A 13,519-nucleotide genomic window follows, 5' to 3' on the forward strand; every position below is an offset into this window, starting at 1 on the left:
CACATTTACAGATCTGATTAATGAGTGTTAAAGTCTTGCATGTGTAATGATATACACAAATTGCTTCATCAGAAAACCGTTTCAGGAATCTTGTAAAAATTAAACTTCCTGTCAAAATGATTTAAGTCTTTTCGGCATAATTTGGAGACACACTTTAGATATAGGTGCCCCAAAAAAGCCATCTCAAATGTGATGATATAATGACAATTCTGCACTATTTTGGAAAGAGGCAGATCTCCAAAGGTAGGAGTTAGAAGTTTCGTCCTGCAAAACCAAATATTCAGTTTGCTCTTTCTATTTCCAAATATTGCATCAGTGTCTCAAAAGCTACACATTTTTGAGTACCTAAGGTTTGTTTTAAGTCCTTTTATAGTTTCCTAGCAACAGTTAATCATTTAAAGTTTCTATAACTAATGTAATATTTTGTACCTAAAATAACAATGATTTCATAAAAATAAACATAGGAGACAAAGACTGTAATATTGCAATAAGGGTTATCATAACGAAAAGAACTAATAAGCTGAGTTCCTCAATGTTCAGGTACTGATAGGAAATTTTAATACAGGCATATTGCACTCAAAGAAAAGCATCACTCGCAGTGGCATAATATTGTCAGATTATTGTTTGATTATGAGAACATTACAGCTGGCTTTATTCTCCACATCTCAAACTGACGTGACGAAAACAAAAAGGGAGACGTCGTTCTTGACGCTGCTCTATCCAGAAGACGCTCATATGTACCACGTCTCCACTGTCCCTGAATGCACCTTACCAACCATAGCGTCACTGTCGCTTGGTGATGGGAATTGTAGTGCGCGTAATCATGTGTGTCTCTTATCGCGTGCCGTGGGAAACTACAAGTTCCAGATTCCACAATGCGGAAGTAGTACAACAAAACACAGAGCTTGCAGCACCACAGCAGAGAAGATGTCTCATGTCGTAAAGAAAAGAAAATTGGATAAAAGCCGGCAGGACAGACTGTACTTTGACAGCTACACCGATGTGACCATCCACGAGGAAATGATAGCGGACCACGTCCGAACGAACACGTACCGGATGGCGATAATGAGGAACAGTGAGTCCATACGGGGGAAAGTTGTGCTGGACGTCGGGGCAGGAACCGGCGTTTTGAGCATTTTCTGTGCACAAGCCGGTGCCAAGAAGGTCTACGCCGTTGAAGCCTGCTCTATCGCCGAGCAGGCTGTCAAAATAGTTAAACAGAACAATATGGAGGATAAGATTGAAGTCATTCGAGGCACAGTGGAGACGGTGGACCTACCGGAGAAGGTAGAGGTGATAGTGAGCGAGTGGATGGGTTATGCCCTGCTGCACGAGTCCATGCTCAACTCGGTGCTGTACGCACGCGACAAGTGGCTGCAGCCGGGCGGCATCATCCTGCCCAGCAAAGCCGAGCTCTACATCGCTCCCATCAGCGACCCGGTGGTGGAGGACCGCCTACACTTCTGGTACACCCTCAAAGACCAGTACGGCGTCGACATGTCCTGCATGTCCGACTTCGCCACGAGGTGCATCATGAACTCCGACATCACCGTGAACTCTGTGACCGTCGAGGATGTGCTCTCCCACCCGGCCCGCCTCGCCGAGCTTGACTTGCACTCGGTGACCGTGGAGGAGCTGCTGCGGTCGGTGAAGGGCAAGTTCAGGTGCGAGTCGTTCGGCTCAGCGGCGGTGAACGCCTTCTGCGTGTACTTCACGGTGACTTTCCCGTGTCCGGACAAACCGCTAGTGCTCTCCACGTCCCCGTTCAAACCGGAGACGCACTGGAAGCAGGCGGTGTTGTACCTGGACGCTCCGGTGGATGTGGTGCAAGACACGGTGGTGACCGGGGAGGTCAGCATGTACCCCTCGGAGGAGAGCGCCAGACATATATGTATCCACGTGGACTACACGATAGGAGAGCACAAAAGACAGTCCAGGACCTTCTCCATCCCTGACTGGAGCAGTGAAGCTCAGCCATAGTGTCATAGTCTAACCACAACACAACAGTCAGAATCCGTGTGTTGTTGTCTGTTACTAACGTTCACACACCTGCGCACTGCAAAAGTGGAGCAATGACTGCATATGTGACTGTATCCAGAAACTCTAAAGTAACACCAGGCACCGTCTCACTAGGACAAATGCATGAAGGGACTACAGCTGACATCTTATTCATACACACAGGTTTTGACCCATTGTTTCAGACTGAAGTCTTAAACCGTAGTCCATTTTTGACACCGGCTACTGCAAGTCAACAGGTTAACTACATTACATGCTGTTTTTATGTTGTGTTTTTGCTTGTTTTTACACCTAATAAATAATTTGACACCTCGATAGGAAGTTGAACATCCATACCTTCCCACTTTTTTTATATACATTTGTTTGAACCCCACTCAACCACACTAATAGTGCATACTGTATATTCAATTTACAGCATTTACAACCCATTTTATACCAACACAACACTGCATCCCAAATTCCTTAATTTTTAAGAATAGCTTACCCTTATCAACAGTACCACTTATCCACAGAAATTAACAGATCTACACAGGTTTTTTAAACATGGATTAACCCACTAAAAATTGCCTATTAGCCCCTTTCTCTCTTCCTGTAGGCAAGGCATCCTGTCTGGGACTTTTATCTGAATCATTACGTTGTACATCACTGACATCATGTTTCATGTCAGGAATGCGCCAGAAACCGTTGTAATAGAAGGGAAAACAACAATAGGCCCATTATGAAACTCATTCAAGTTAGACAAGCGCTAAACCTGAAGTTAGCCGGCTCAGTCGGCAATCCAATTATTTCCATACCTGGGAAGTGGATCTTTTTTGGCTTCAAAACACCACTGAGCAGCTTTCATAAGAATGAACGCTGTGTCCAGTAATAAAACATCCTTAATAGTCTGCATCCCAAATTCCTTCCTTACTTACGCGTCACCACTGGATGTTTATCACTTCGCTTGGTGGAATTGCAAGGGTTCACCTGGGTCTTAGTTTACATCAGTTTCCACATTCCCATTGCACACAAAAGCCTGATCTTAGCAGGTTTAAGTGGGATGTTTTACCATTGGAAAAGGGGTATAGGAAAATGTTTTCAGAGTCCTAACTGACATCTTCAAATGTCTTGTATTAAATTTTTTTTTATAGACCCAAAAACTTGTTTCAGCTCCAGCTTTTAGGTTTAAACAGTTTTTTATTGTGGGAGTAGAGGAGCATTTGAAACTTTATTTCGCCATCATAAGAAACTAAAACTCTTGACTAATTAGTAGATTTATTTGTTTTTGTTGCTATGTAAAGCAGCTTTTACCAATGGTTGAATAAATTCAACACCATGTTGCAGACATCTGATATTCTAATGAATTTAGTTATGCATATTGAGTGGGATCTGATCAAAATGCTGCATTCAAATGATGATTAGACCAATATATTGACTTGGACAGGCTGCAGTCAGGCAGGAGGCTGCATCTTACAGGAGGGCTTTTACATTGGCTGGATTTCAGTTTTTAATAACAAACCAAATTGGCTCATTATTTTGGTTTAAACCAAGCACACACCATCATCTGTTGCCAAACCCCACCAACTTAATCCAAAATTGTAATTCTGCTGCAGCATTCTACAAAATAGCAAAGGTTTTAATGTTTGTGCAACACTCTCTCTTCCCTGGTCTTTAATAACCTTGCTGTAAGTGTTTATTTGTTTTTATCATCAGAAACTATTAAGGATAAATCTTTTCTGTGATAGTCAAACGTTTGAAGGCCATGTTTAATAACTTGTCACACATCAGTTATTTAATTCAAAACATTGTCTGGTCACTGATCAGTCATCCATTCACTTATACTAAAGAGTCAATGTGTGTTTGGATTTTGGCAGATTATATTGCAGGGAGTTCTATTTGAGTTTTGTGAGCTGACAACTGTGTTTCAAAGAGAATTGTTTACCAACTGTGTTCATTATTGAACAGATGGGAACTAGAATCTAATAAACAGTTTAACGGTTAGGATTAGCTTCAAAATCCTGAGCCCATGTCAACATTGCTACAGTTATTTTTGTACAGCTTCATTCGTTCATCCACAGCTTGCCAAAAGGAATCTGCAGGTTCAAACATTCACATTAAAGAACCATCCCCAGAGTGAACTGCAGATGAACTGTTCTGCATTTAATCGAGTTCCTTACTTGCTTTAGAAAGGCAGGGTTTTTTTTAGTTGATTTATCTGTAACATTGGTGAGTCATTTGGTATTTTTTATGTGGCATAATTACAACAACTGATATTGATGATAAAATGTGTGTGTTGGGTTTTCAAATAAGAACAGCCACAATTACCACTGTTACTCCAAATGAATATAAATACAGGTCACAGTAATACCAGGAAATATAAATACTATCAACTTTTCGAAATAATTGTTCATCTACCTTTGATTGATAATTAAGGTCAAAACAGTCTGAAATGATAACTGCTTACACACTGTGTTGATTGACCGTTATGTAACTAAAGACTGTTTACTCCTCTGATTATATCTATCTTATTGAGTTCAAGGCACCAGATGTGGAAGAGTCTTATAATAGACAGCACCTTTTCTGCATTATGATTATACAGCAGTTAATACATTCAGATGGAAGCCTGAAAATCTCAGGTGATAATTTATCTTTCACACATCGTCATCTGGAATACGTGGTTCATTTGTTTCAGTGTTGTCAGTTGAAATGTGAACCCACTCTCTAATGAACACATTTCGAATTAATCACAAACTATAGTGTCTGCAAATCAAGGGCATTGTCTGTCAGTCTGGGGAAGATTGAACAATGGCTGAATCATGTTGTGAACTGCAAATGTCTGGCCTCTGGGTTGTATTATATTGTAAATTATTATTTTTTAAATGAATAAGCCTACACATCCAGATCCTGTCAGTCTATCACCAGAATGCTGATATAATATACAGACTTCTTTCTGCCTTTCACTATGACATACAACAAGCAGAATAACTGTTAGTTATGATCATGATGAATTGGGAAAGTTTGGCTAAAGTTAATCAAACACCAAATCAAAGTCTCTTTAAACAACCCAAAGAATAAATTAGGTCTTAAACTGTAGACTTGGCAATTTAACTCCATTAATGAAATAGCAATACCATATCCTCCATCTGGGTATAATGGTGAAGTCCTGGCAACCCTGTAATGTATATGAAAGTAGACATTTTCACCACTAACTAGTTGCTTATTAAAATTGTTGGCAGTTGACTTTTCTAAAAACCCTGATCTGTTAACATTTCTTTGTGTCATAGCCTATACGGTCATTTCTAAAAAGGTGTTCACAAGACATGTTCACATACATGTTTGTGGCCTGATTTTCAAGCCTGGAGGTGTAGGGGACAGTGGTAGAGTTACAGGCCATGGTTCAAGAATGTGTTTCATCATTGCAAGTGTGACACCACTGGATTTTTGGAAGACCTTGGGAATATTTTCAGCTGTGCTTGCAGTGACAAAGCCAGGTATTTTAAGCCAAAAATGATGTTTGTCCAACCAAACCAGATGGTTTTTGTGCCTAAACGTAACTAGAGCACAAGCACAGCATTGTTACGAGTTAAAATTGAAAATTGAACCTAAAGAAACGTACAGTCGCAACATATCTGTAGTTTGCAGATAGTGCTAATAGTGTCTAATTTACTCTTAAGTCTTTCTAACTAGCACTATGTTCCCCGTTATGAAAGTGAAGTCTTGCTGATAACTAATTCACTAGCAGTTTGCATGCTTACAATCAACCGGTTAATGATGATTATGTGTACCTTTACATAAAGTGTTATGTCAGTTCCATATAGAAACATGAAGCCTAGCAAAGCCCTGACGATAAAACATGGAGACATGCTTTGAAAGCTTTTATGGAGAAATTAGTCATCACCACTTCAACATCGATGATTTGAGAAAACTGTAAGCTTTGTAAGCTATCAAGCATGTTAAAGTGTTAAGTGACAGCAGCTGCGACGGCAAACGGAATACAGCGCAGCAATCAAACTCATGATGCGTGTGAACAGTCTACAGTAAGAACAGACAAACAGAAACCTCTGAAGAAGACAGTAGTCCGTGACACCTTTCCTGTCACATCACACTGATGACAACAGTTTATTCAGTGAGCCTCTGCTGCGGTGTCCAGGAAGCACCATATGGAGCCAACAAACTTAGTATCATGAGGATCAATAAGTAAGTACATTTCTAGACATCATCGCAGTACATTTTGTCCTTACCAATAACTACTACTCAGGGTTCAATTCAATAATGCAATTGCCATTTACAACACAGATTGCATATGTAAATTCTAGTCCCTTCATGCAACATAAGAAAAACTATTGGCCTGTGTCCACATAGCGTTTGTTTCTGAGTGCCAGCTTTTTTTTTTTCAATTGTTTCCAATGAGGAGCGAGCGTCGGCGGCAGCAGGTGGTTACCCAGAGAAAAGATCACAGCACCCAGCGTATTTTTTTCCGAGCACTCCGCCTCTTTTGTGCAGCTGCTCCGAAGGCTTCTAGTTGAAATTTCTCAGCTTTTCAGTAAGGGGCTGCTGATGTCACCGGTGCTCTTTTAAAAAAAATATTTTCTGGCTTAGGCGATAATATTCCCTGTCATGCACCCACACCCTCCTTGCTCTTATGTCCTGATGTAAAGCAACTAAACAAATGGATAGTAAACCACAAAGGGACAGTGTTGGTCATATAGCGGTGGTTGTCAAGATATTGTTGTCATAGAGACAAGACGTACATGCAGCTTTTTTCCTCTCCCAAGTGCTTCATCCTAGCGCTTCCAAGTGCTATTCTGTCCTGTGTCTAAACAGCTTAAGTAAAGAAACTGCTCTGCAGTCTGTTGGTATGGCAGCGGATACTTTTGCATCTTTTGCCAGACAGTGTTGTCTTTTAGTATCCTTCGGGCTCTGTGCAGACATCTCACTTCACTGATGTCACTGATGCTCTGTAGATGGGTGCCAATGATGTTCAGAGCCTTCCTGTCCTAGGCCGTGCACAAACCATGCCAGTTGTTTCCAGTGTTTCAATGTCTCCAGTCAGGGTGCCTTCCATTTGTCCTCGGTAAAAGTTGAAATTAGCTTGGCACCAGAATTTAGCCTTTAGGTTTCCTTAAGAAGTGGATCGCTCTGTGCATTCCTTTTTTTTTTTAACCAGGGTGGTGTTGTGCAATGACAATGACATGTTCTCTGTGATGTTGATTCCCAGGGAGCTAGTGTTCAGTTCACCTGCTCCACCTCAGCTCCACTGATGTAGACAGGGCTGTGCATCTCTGCATCCTTTCTTTCTAAAATCAATCAGCTCCTTGGTTTTGCTGACGTTGAGCAGTAGATTGTTCTCTGTGCACCACTCTGCAAGATTATTGATTTCCTCCCAATATGAACTCTCCCCGTTGTTTACCATGCGGCCGAAGATAAAGTCAACATACTTTACAATGGAGTTTGTGAGTGCATTCATGGGTGTAGAGTGTGAATGAGAGGGGGCTGAGCACACATCCCTGGGGGCCTCCAGTATATTATTCTATTCTATTCTAAAACAAAGTATTTTTGATGGTCAACAGAATCACATATATTTGAAACTGTCTCTAAGGATGTATTCACAATATCAGCTTTCAATGACAATGTTATTGTGGTGTAAGATCAGTGTTGAATAATACAGCAAAATTTGGCACACAAAGGACCAGTTGTTTGCCTTTCATAACAGACAGACAGGTTGTTCAAGTATTGGCTCCATTTTCTGCAGCTGCTGCTTAAAACATGTAATTTCTTTTCAAGATTCAGTTCATTCAGTGTCATTGAGGTACAACTGATTCCCGCTCAGAGGTTCAGTATCTCTGTTTTGTTTTTTCACTTGAATGAAACACAGTCTGTCCTAAAACCATCACGGCGGTGAGATGTTGGCTGAAGTCACAGACGTCATCTGCAGTGATGAAATGCTCACTCTTTCTCTCAAAAGTCAGTCAGATCCACTTCAAACCCTGGTGGTGACCAAGGTCCTATCCATGTTGCCAAATGTCAAACAGTGTTTTTTTTCTGTCACTGCTCTGCTTTGAAAGAGGTTTACAGTATGAGGTGAGCCTCTCAGTCTCTTTTTCTAGGCCAAACAGCACTTTTGTGTCTGAGAGAGGCAGAAATACATCACATTATTCTCTCAAATTGAATTCTACACTTGCAGAAGCCTAATATGCACATACTGTGGCTGAGTCTCTCCTCAGCCTCAACAGGTGCCTGGAAAAAAAAAATCCCTGCAGGCAGAATGAAGCTAGGTATCCAGAGGATGGAAATGTCAAATGCAGCACGGGCAGCCACTGTTAAGCCCAGAATCACACTCATGCATGCATGACCACTCTTGGCCACTAAATGCTAAACTAATTGTGATCCATTCCTGCCTGAAATGATTTCGAAACCATTAGAAACAAATGTTGAAACTTGAAATGGGATTATTTGTCTCGTATCGCACAGCAATTTAGGAGCCAATCAATAGACAATGTGCTTAATCCAGCTGATTTCAAGACTCATTGTTCAGTGCAGGACTGGTGCATGAGACTGAGAGACAGCGCAGCCGAAGAATCAGTGAACTGGAGTCACGATATATGCAATTGTCTTCAGAACCTGTGTTTCAACTTTTTAATGATGAAAGTCAGGATTAGTTGGTTGGAATAAAGTGTTGTGCCGCAGTTGAATGTTGTGTTGATCTTAGAATATTTCCGATTCAACACTTCTAAGGACTCTATCAGGCAGTCAGGTGTTCACAGCTGTATTATCTAAAAGACTACAGTAGAGTTGAATCAATGTATACAATGCATAGGTTTAAGTGTCCTTGCATTGAATTATACTTATATGTTTCATCTTGAGTCAAAATAGATAAAAATGTGATTTGCTGTCACTTAATCCCACCGCATAAAATTCAAAATGTGATTCAGACAAAGTGTAAACCTAGTATATCGCTGGACATCGTATGATCAGTGATCATGAAGATACACTTGAGGGTTTTTTGTGGCTAAACATTAATCAATTTTGACAGTATTTGCACAATAATATTTGAGAGTGATCAAAGCTTTAACAGATTGTATGTCAGCTTAACACTGTTGGATTTTCTCCCATTCTCCCTTTTTAGATTTGTTCAACCTCATTTAATTTGGACAGAAAATGTCTACAGACCGCCTTATATTATCACACAAATGTTCCTTTGAGAATCAAGTCTGTGTTTCAGCTGGCTCACTCAGAGACCTCCACATCTTTATTTTGTAGCTGTTCCAGTGTTGGTTTGGCCAGCCTTTACGCCTGAGGTCTTGTTGGAACACCCAATCTGAGGTCTTTGGCATTCTGTGGCGGGATTTATTTATTGTTTCCCTTGTTGCTAGCATTCTGCTGTGTCTGCCAAGGAATATCCTGACACGATTGCTTTGATGCTGAGCTCTTTGCATTATGTGTGAAGATCATCAAATCAAAACATTGAATGACAACATCATCTGTTCATACGGAGAGTTCAGTCAGAGAGGTCCACAATCACAATCTTTCTGATGCACTTTCTGAAGTCTTGCTCCTGTTCCTCCATTTGGACAGACATTCCAAGTGTACCAGTGATACAGATACTGTACTTTTAGATATGACTCTTCCCTAGATGCGTGCCCTCTAAGAAATTAGAAATGTCAACTTTTTTTGGAAGAATTCACCACTTACCAAAATTGCAGTTTTTATTTTTTTTATTTATTTTTGTTTACATATTTTGACTTAATTTAACCAGGGGTAACCTTGTCTTTTTAAGAGGGATCTGGTCAAGAGGCCAGCAGTTAAACATCGCTACAACAATACGTACAACATCAACAGTCTTGATTGCTCTGGCAACAGTGAGCACATAATGTCTGCAGACTGTTTGTGGGGCGGCTGCTGCAGCGCTTCCACTGTAATCAATAAAACTGGCTTAACCAGGCATGAGGGCAGCATGGAGAACGGCTCCTCAAGCATGAAAAAAAGGCCAGTCATTTTTTGAAATGCAAGTGTTTGCTGCCCTTTTATACAAAAAAAGACGAGGTCTCGATCACCCTCTGGCGATTTAACTAACTAGCTAGTGGTTGCTTGGTAACTTTATCTGGCTAACTTCAGTCTGTAGATGTTAACTCACCCATATTACACAAACTCAGTGAAAAGTTCAAGTTTTAATTTGTTTTGCTGTCCAAAAACTGCAAACACAATCCAAAAAAACGTAAGCTCCCCAGCCTGTTTTCTCCGTGTCTCACTCAGTCCTGTACATGTGCTGCAGGCATAGTTAAAAAAAAAATCTCCTGCACATCAGCTCCACAAAACACCTCGGAAAAATGTATCAGGCAAAACAGTGATGTGCATCTGTAGAACGGGGCTGCATGCGCAACAAGGCCATCAAATGTGATTATTGAAAAAAGAGGTGTGACTCCACGCCCTGAGCTTCTGTAAACTGCTAGAAAAATGTGATGCATGGTGCAAGAGATAAGTGTATGCCAGGTGCACCGTACCATAGGAAAACAATGGTTTTGCTGGCGACATGTCTCTAGTGATTCATCTCAGCGTGGCCGCTAATGCAACAGTCACACACTACAGAAGAGGGTAGAATGTTAGGTTAAATTACATAAACATAGGGACAAATCTAGTTTGGTTTTGTTTATACTTATTGAAAAAACAACAACAAAAAAACAAGCTATTGATGTTATTACAAAAAGTGCCCACTTGTTCAAAATTCTTCAACTCAACAATTATTAACACTATTTATGGGAGAGTGTGAGGGATATCAGCCTTGAATTACAATCGAGAAGCGATGGTGGAATGAAAATTGTTCCTTGAATGGCTCTAAATAGCCGGTAGGTTCAGTAGTTAACAACACAGGAAATGGAAAGTGCCAAAAGCCATTTAAAACGAAGCTAAATACATTTAGAAACAAACACACTGAACAAAGATGAATTCTTCAGATCATTGTTCTAGGAGAAAGAGGCAACATATTTAAAAAGCCTTTATTCCAACCATTTTCTGCTCCATGTGACACCTGCAGAAGAATGTGAGATTGCGGGCAATGTTGGTTTTATTTTCTACACATGTACTGTATGTACATAAGGAACACCAGTCCAAGAGGAGCCGTCAGCCACTGGGAACATCTATGCCAACACAGTGATAGTTACTCTGCAGTAGATTACAAATAAAGTGGTGCGAGAATTTGAGAATAAGGTTTTTACATGAGGGATTTCAAGAAGCTCACCGGAGGGTGTCGATGTGAACCTCGAGTTACAACGTGAAGTTACGCGGTCTTTATGCGACAGCGATGATATGGGTTTGTCCTTGAGGTGTCAGCCTCTAGAAACGATGGGAACAAAGTGTGCGCCTGCTCACATCTGTGTTGACCACAGCCATTCAGCTCAGTTTACAGGGCTCCCACTGCACTGCTATATGCAAGAGCAGAACGTTCTGTTTGATGTCCATTTAAAAGAAGCTGCAGTGTCGTCACCGTATCACTATGACAACTTTAGAAACAAATACAACTCACTCAGACATTGTGTATGGATGGAGCCCAGTTTGTAAGGGGATGGATCTCAGGGTATTTCATCCTCACTTTCAGCACCTCGCTGTCACCTTTCTGATATCAAATAGTGCCCTCTTTGATAAAAATTATGAGTAATGTATTCTAAAACTAAAGCAAGATGAATGTAAATCCCAATAATGCAATCTGGTTTGATTTGAGATAATTTTCAGTAGAGTCGGAGGGCCTTTTAAATCCCTGCAGTCGCTTGTTCCTGTTGATATGTTTTTGTGACAAGATTAACATGCATATCAAAACTCTCTTTGGGTTGTACAGTGTGAAACCTAAACTTCACTGAGCGCATAAAAACTGTGGGGGAAATCGTTGAATGTGTGTCTACAGAGCTCATTTCGATTGCTGCTGAAACCCGACTGGGCTCAGGCGGCGCGCGGCATCTAATCATGGCCACTCATTCATCCTTGTATGCTAATGACACCACAGATAAGCCAATAGGATTCAATTCCCACAGTCGGTTACAGTAACCAATATTTCTGTCAGCACATCCTGTGAGGACAATTTGGGAACATGGTATTGACAAAAGCTAATTTGGTGTCCAACCCCCAGAGAGGTGGACTTCATTTCTCTGGGGCCCAGCAGGCCAGACCATTTGTCATCATTATCATTAGCAGCAGGAACTGACCCATGCGCCTGCTGCTCAAACCCAAAATAACTCTGTCTCACTGTATGTTCCTATATTTTCTTCAACAGTAATAAAACAGTACACTTATTTAAATGAGAAACAGTATTTATTCTAGCCCGGAGCTGCAAATCTCAGCCGCAAAGAGCCACTGCCTATCACAAATGCATCCAGCTAAAGGCACCGAGGCGTGACTTCATGGACGGACACACACCGCACAACAAGGACAGATCTGGACGGCGCGTGTTAAGAAAGTAAATCCCAAATCACTCGCAGGGGCACGTAAATCTGAACGGGATGGCCCCGATTCACAATCAGCCCGAGGCAGCCGGCTCTCAGCCTGTGAGCAAAGTACAAATCCACCAAACTGTACGGCCACATCCTCCCTCCTCCCTCCTCCCTCCTCCTCCCCTTTAATCCCTTTTCAATCATGCACTTTTTGGATTATGGCTCTATGTAATTCTTCTCAGGTATTGTTTTATAACTTAATATGATATTTCAATGTGGGCGAGTCAGGTTATGGGTTTAGGACACCGTGCAGGATTGGATAAGCGGCGGAGGTGTGCAGGCAGCAGATTGGAGCGGAGGGTTAGTGCCAGGCTGAAGCATGATAAACCTTTGACACAAAGTCCAAATGGAGCAGGTGCATAAAGGTGCCGGGACTGACCTGATTCAGTCTGTAGAAGGCATCCCATATTGCAATGTGAGCCCTGTTTTTGTCCTGACTCTTACTAAGTGTCTCACCTCCTGTGGGAAGTTAGGGTGCTTTGCATAGTCAGGCAGTTTATGAGGGAGCACAAGATAGAAACTCTGAAGGTACCAGTTTGATTCACCTTGTCTGTATCAAGCAAGTAGGAAAATCAAAAGCTCTTAAAGTCAGAGTTACATAGAAGTGAGTGCAAAGACAATACATCTCTGCCAGTTGTCTCCTTGTCAAAAAACCCGCTTAATTACTATAATATATACTATTATAACTATTAACTACAATGTAATTGACTATGAATGTACCATTTATTAATGATTGTAAAGGGTGACGGGTACTAGTGACTTATAGATTCATAGTTAATATACATAGGTTATGAGCGTTTTATAAAATATGGTGCAAATTCTTCAATTATTAACATTTATAAAGTAGTTGGAATTGGCGTCAACTTTTTCAGCTAGGGCATTAAAGTGCTTCTTACACATTTGTGCATCAGTATGGGAATTCTTTCATTATTGTAAATGTATTAAGTATGAAGATATAAATGTATAACATCTTAATATATAGCATGATGTGACTGATCTGTATAATCCAGGGAATTAAATACATAAATTATCAAGGTGCTTCAACA

At 40.9% G+C, this 13,519-nt stretch overlaps 2 protein-coding genes across 2 annotated transcripts in view; both read left to right on the forward strand.

The window, feature by feature from the left end:
• The window catches only part of ntng1a (netrin g1a), a 302,462-nt gene that overhangs the window by 173,105 nt on the left and 115,838 nt on the right, over positions 1–13,519 (forward strand). The gene's annotated exons all lie outside the window — the stretch shown is intronic.
• On the forward strand, positions 863–3,996 carry prmt6 (protein arginine methyltransferase 6). Its single transcript, XM_030397939.1, has one exon. The coding sequence runs from the start codon at positions 928–930 to the stop codon at positions 1,978–1,980; it is 1,053 nt and encodes a 350-aa protein (XP_030253799.1). The 5' UTR covers positions 863–927; the 3' UTR covers positions 1,981–3,996.

This window comes from Sparus aurata, chromosome 19, assembly GCF_900880675.1.
Source record: "Sparus aurata chromosome 19, fSpaAur1.1, whole genome shotgun sequence".
Taxonomy (NCBI): Eukaryota; Metazoa; Chordata; class Actinopteri; order Spariformes; family Sparidae; genus Sparus; species Sparus aurata.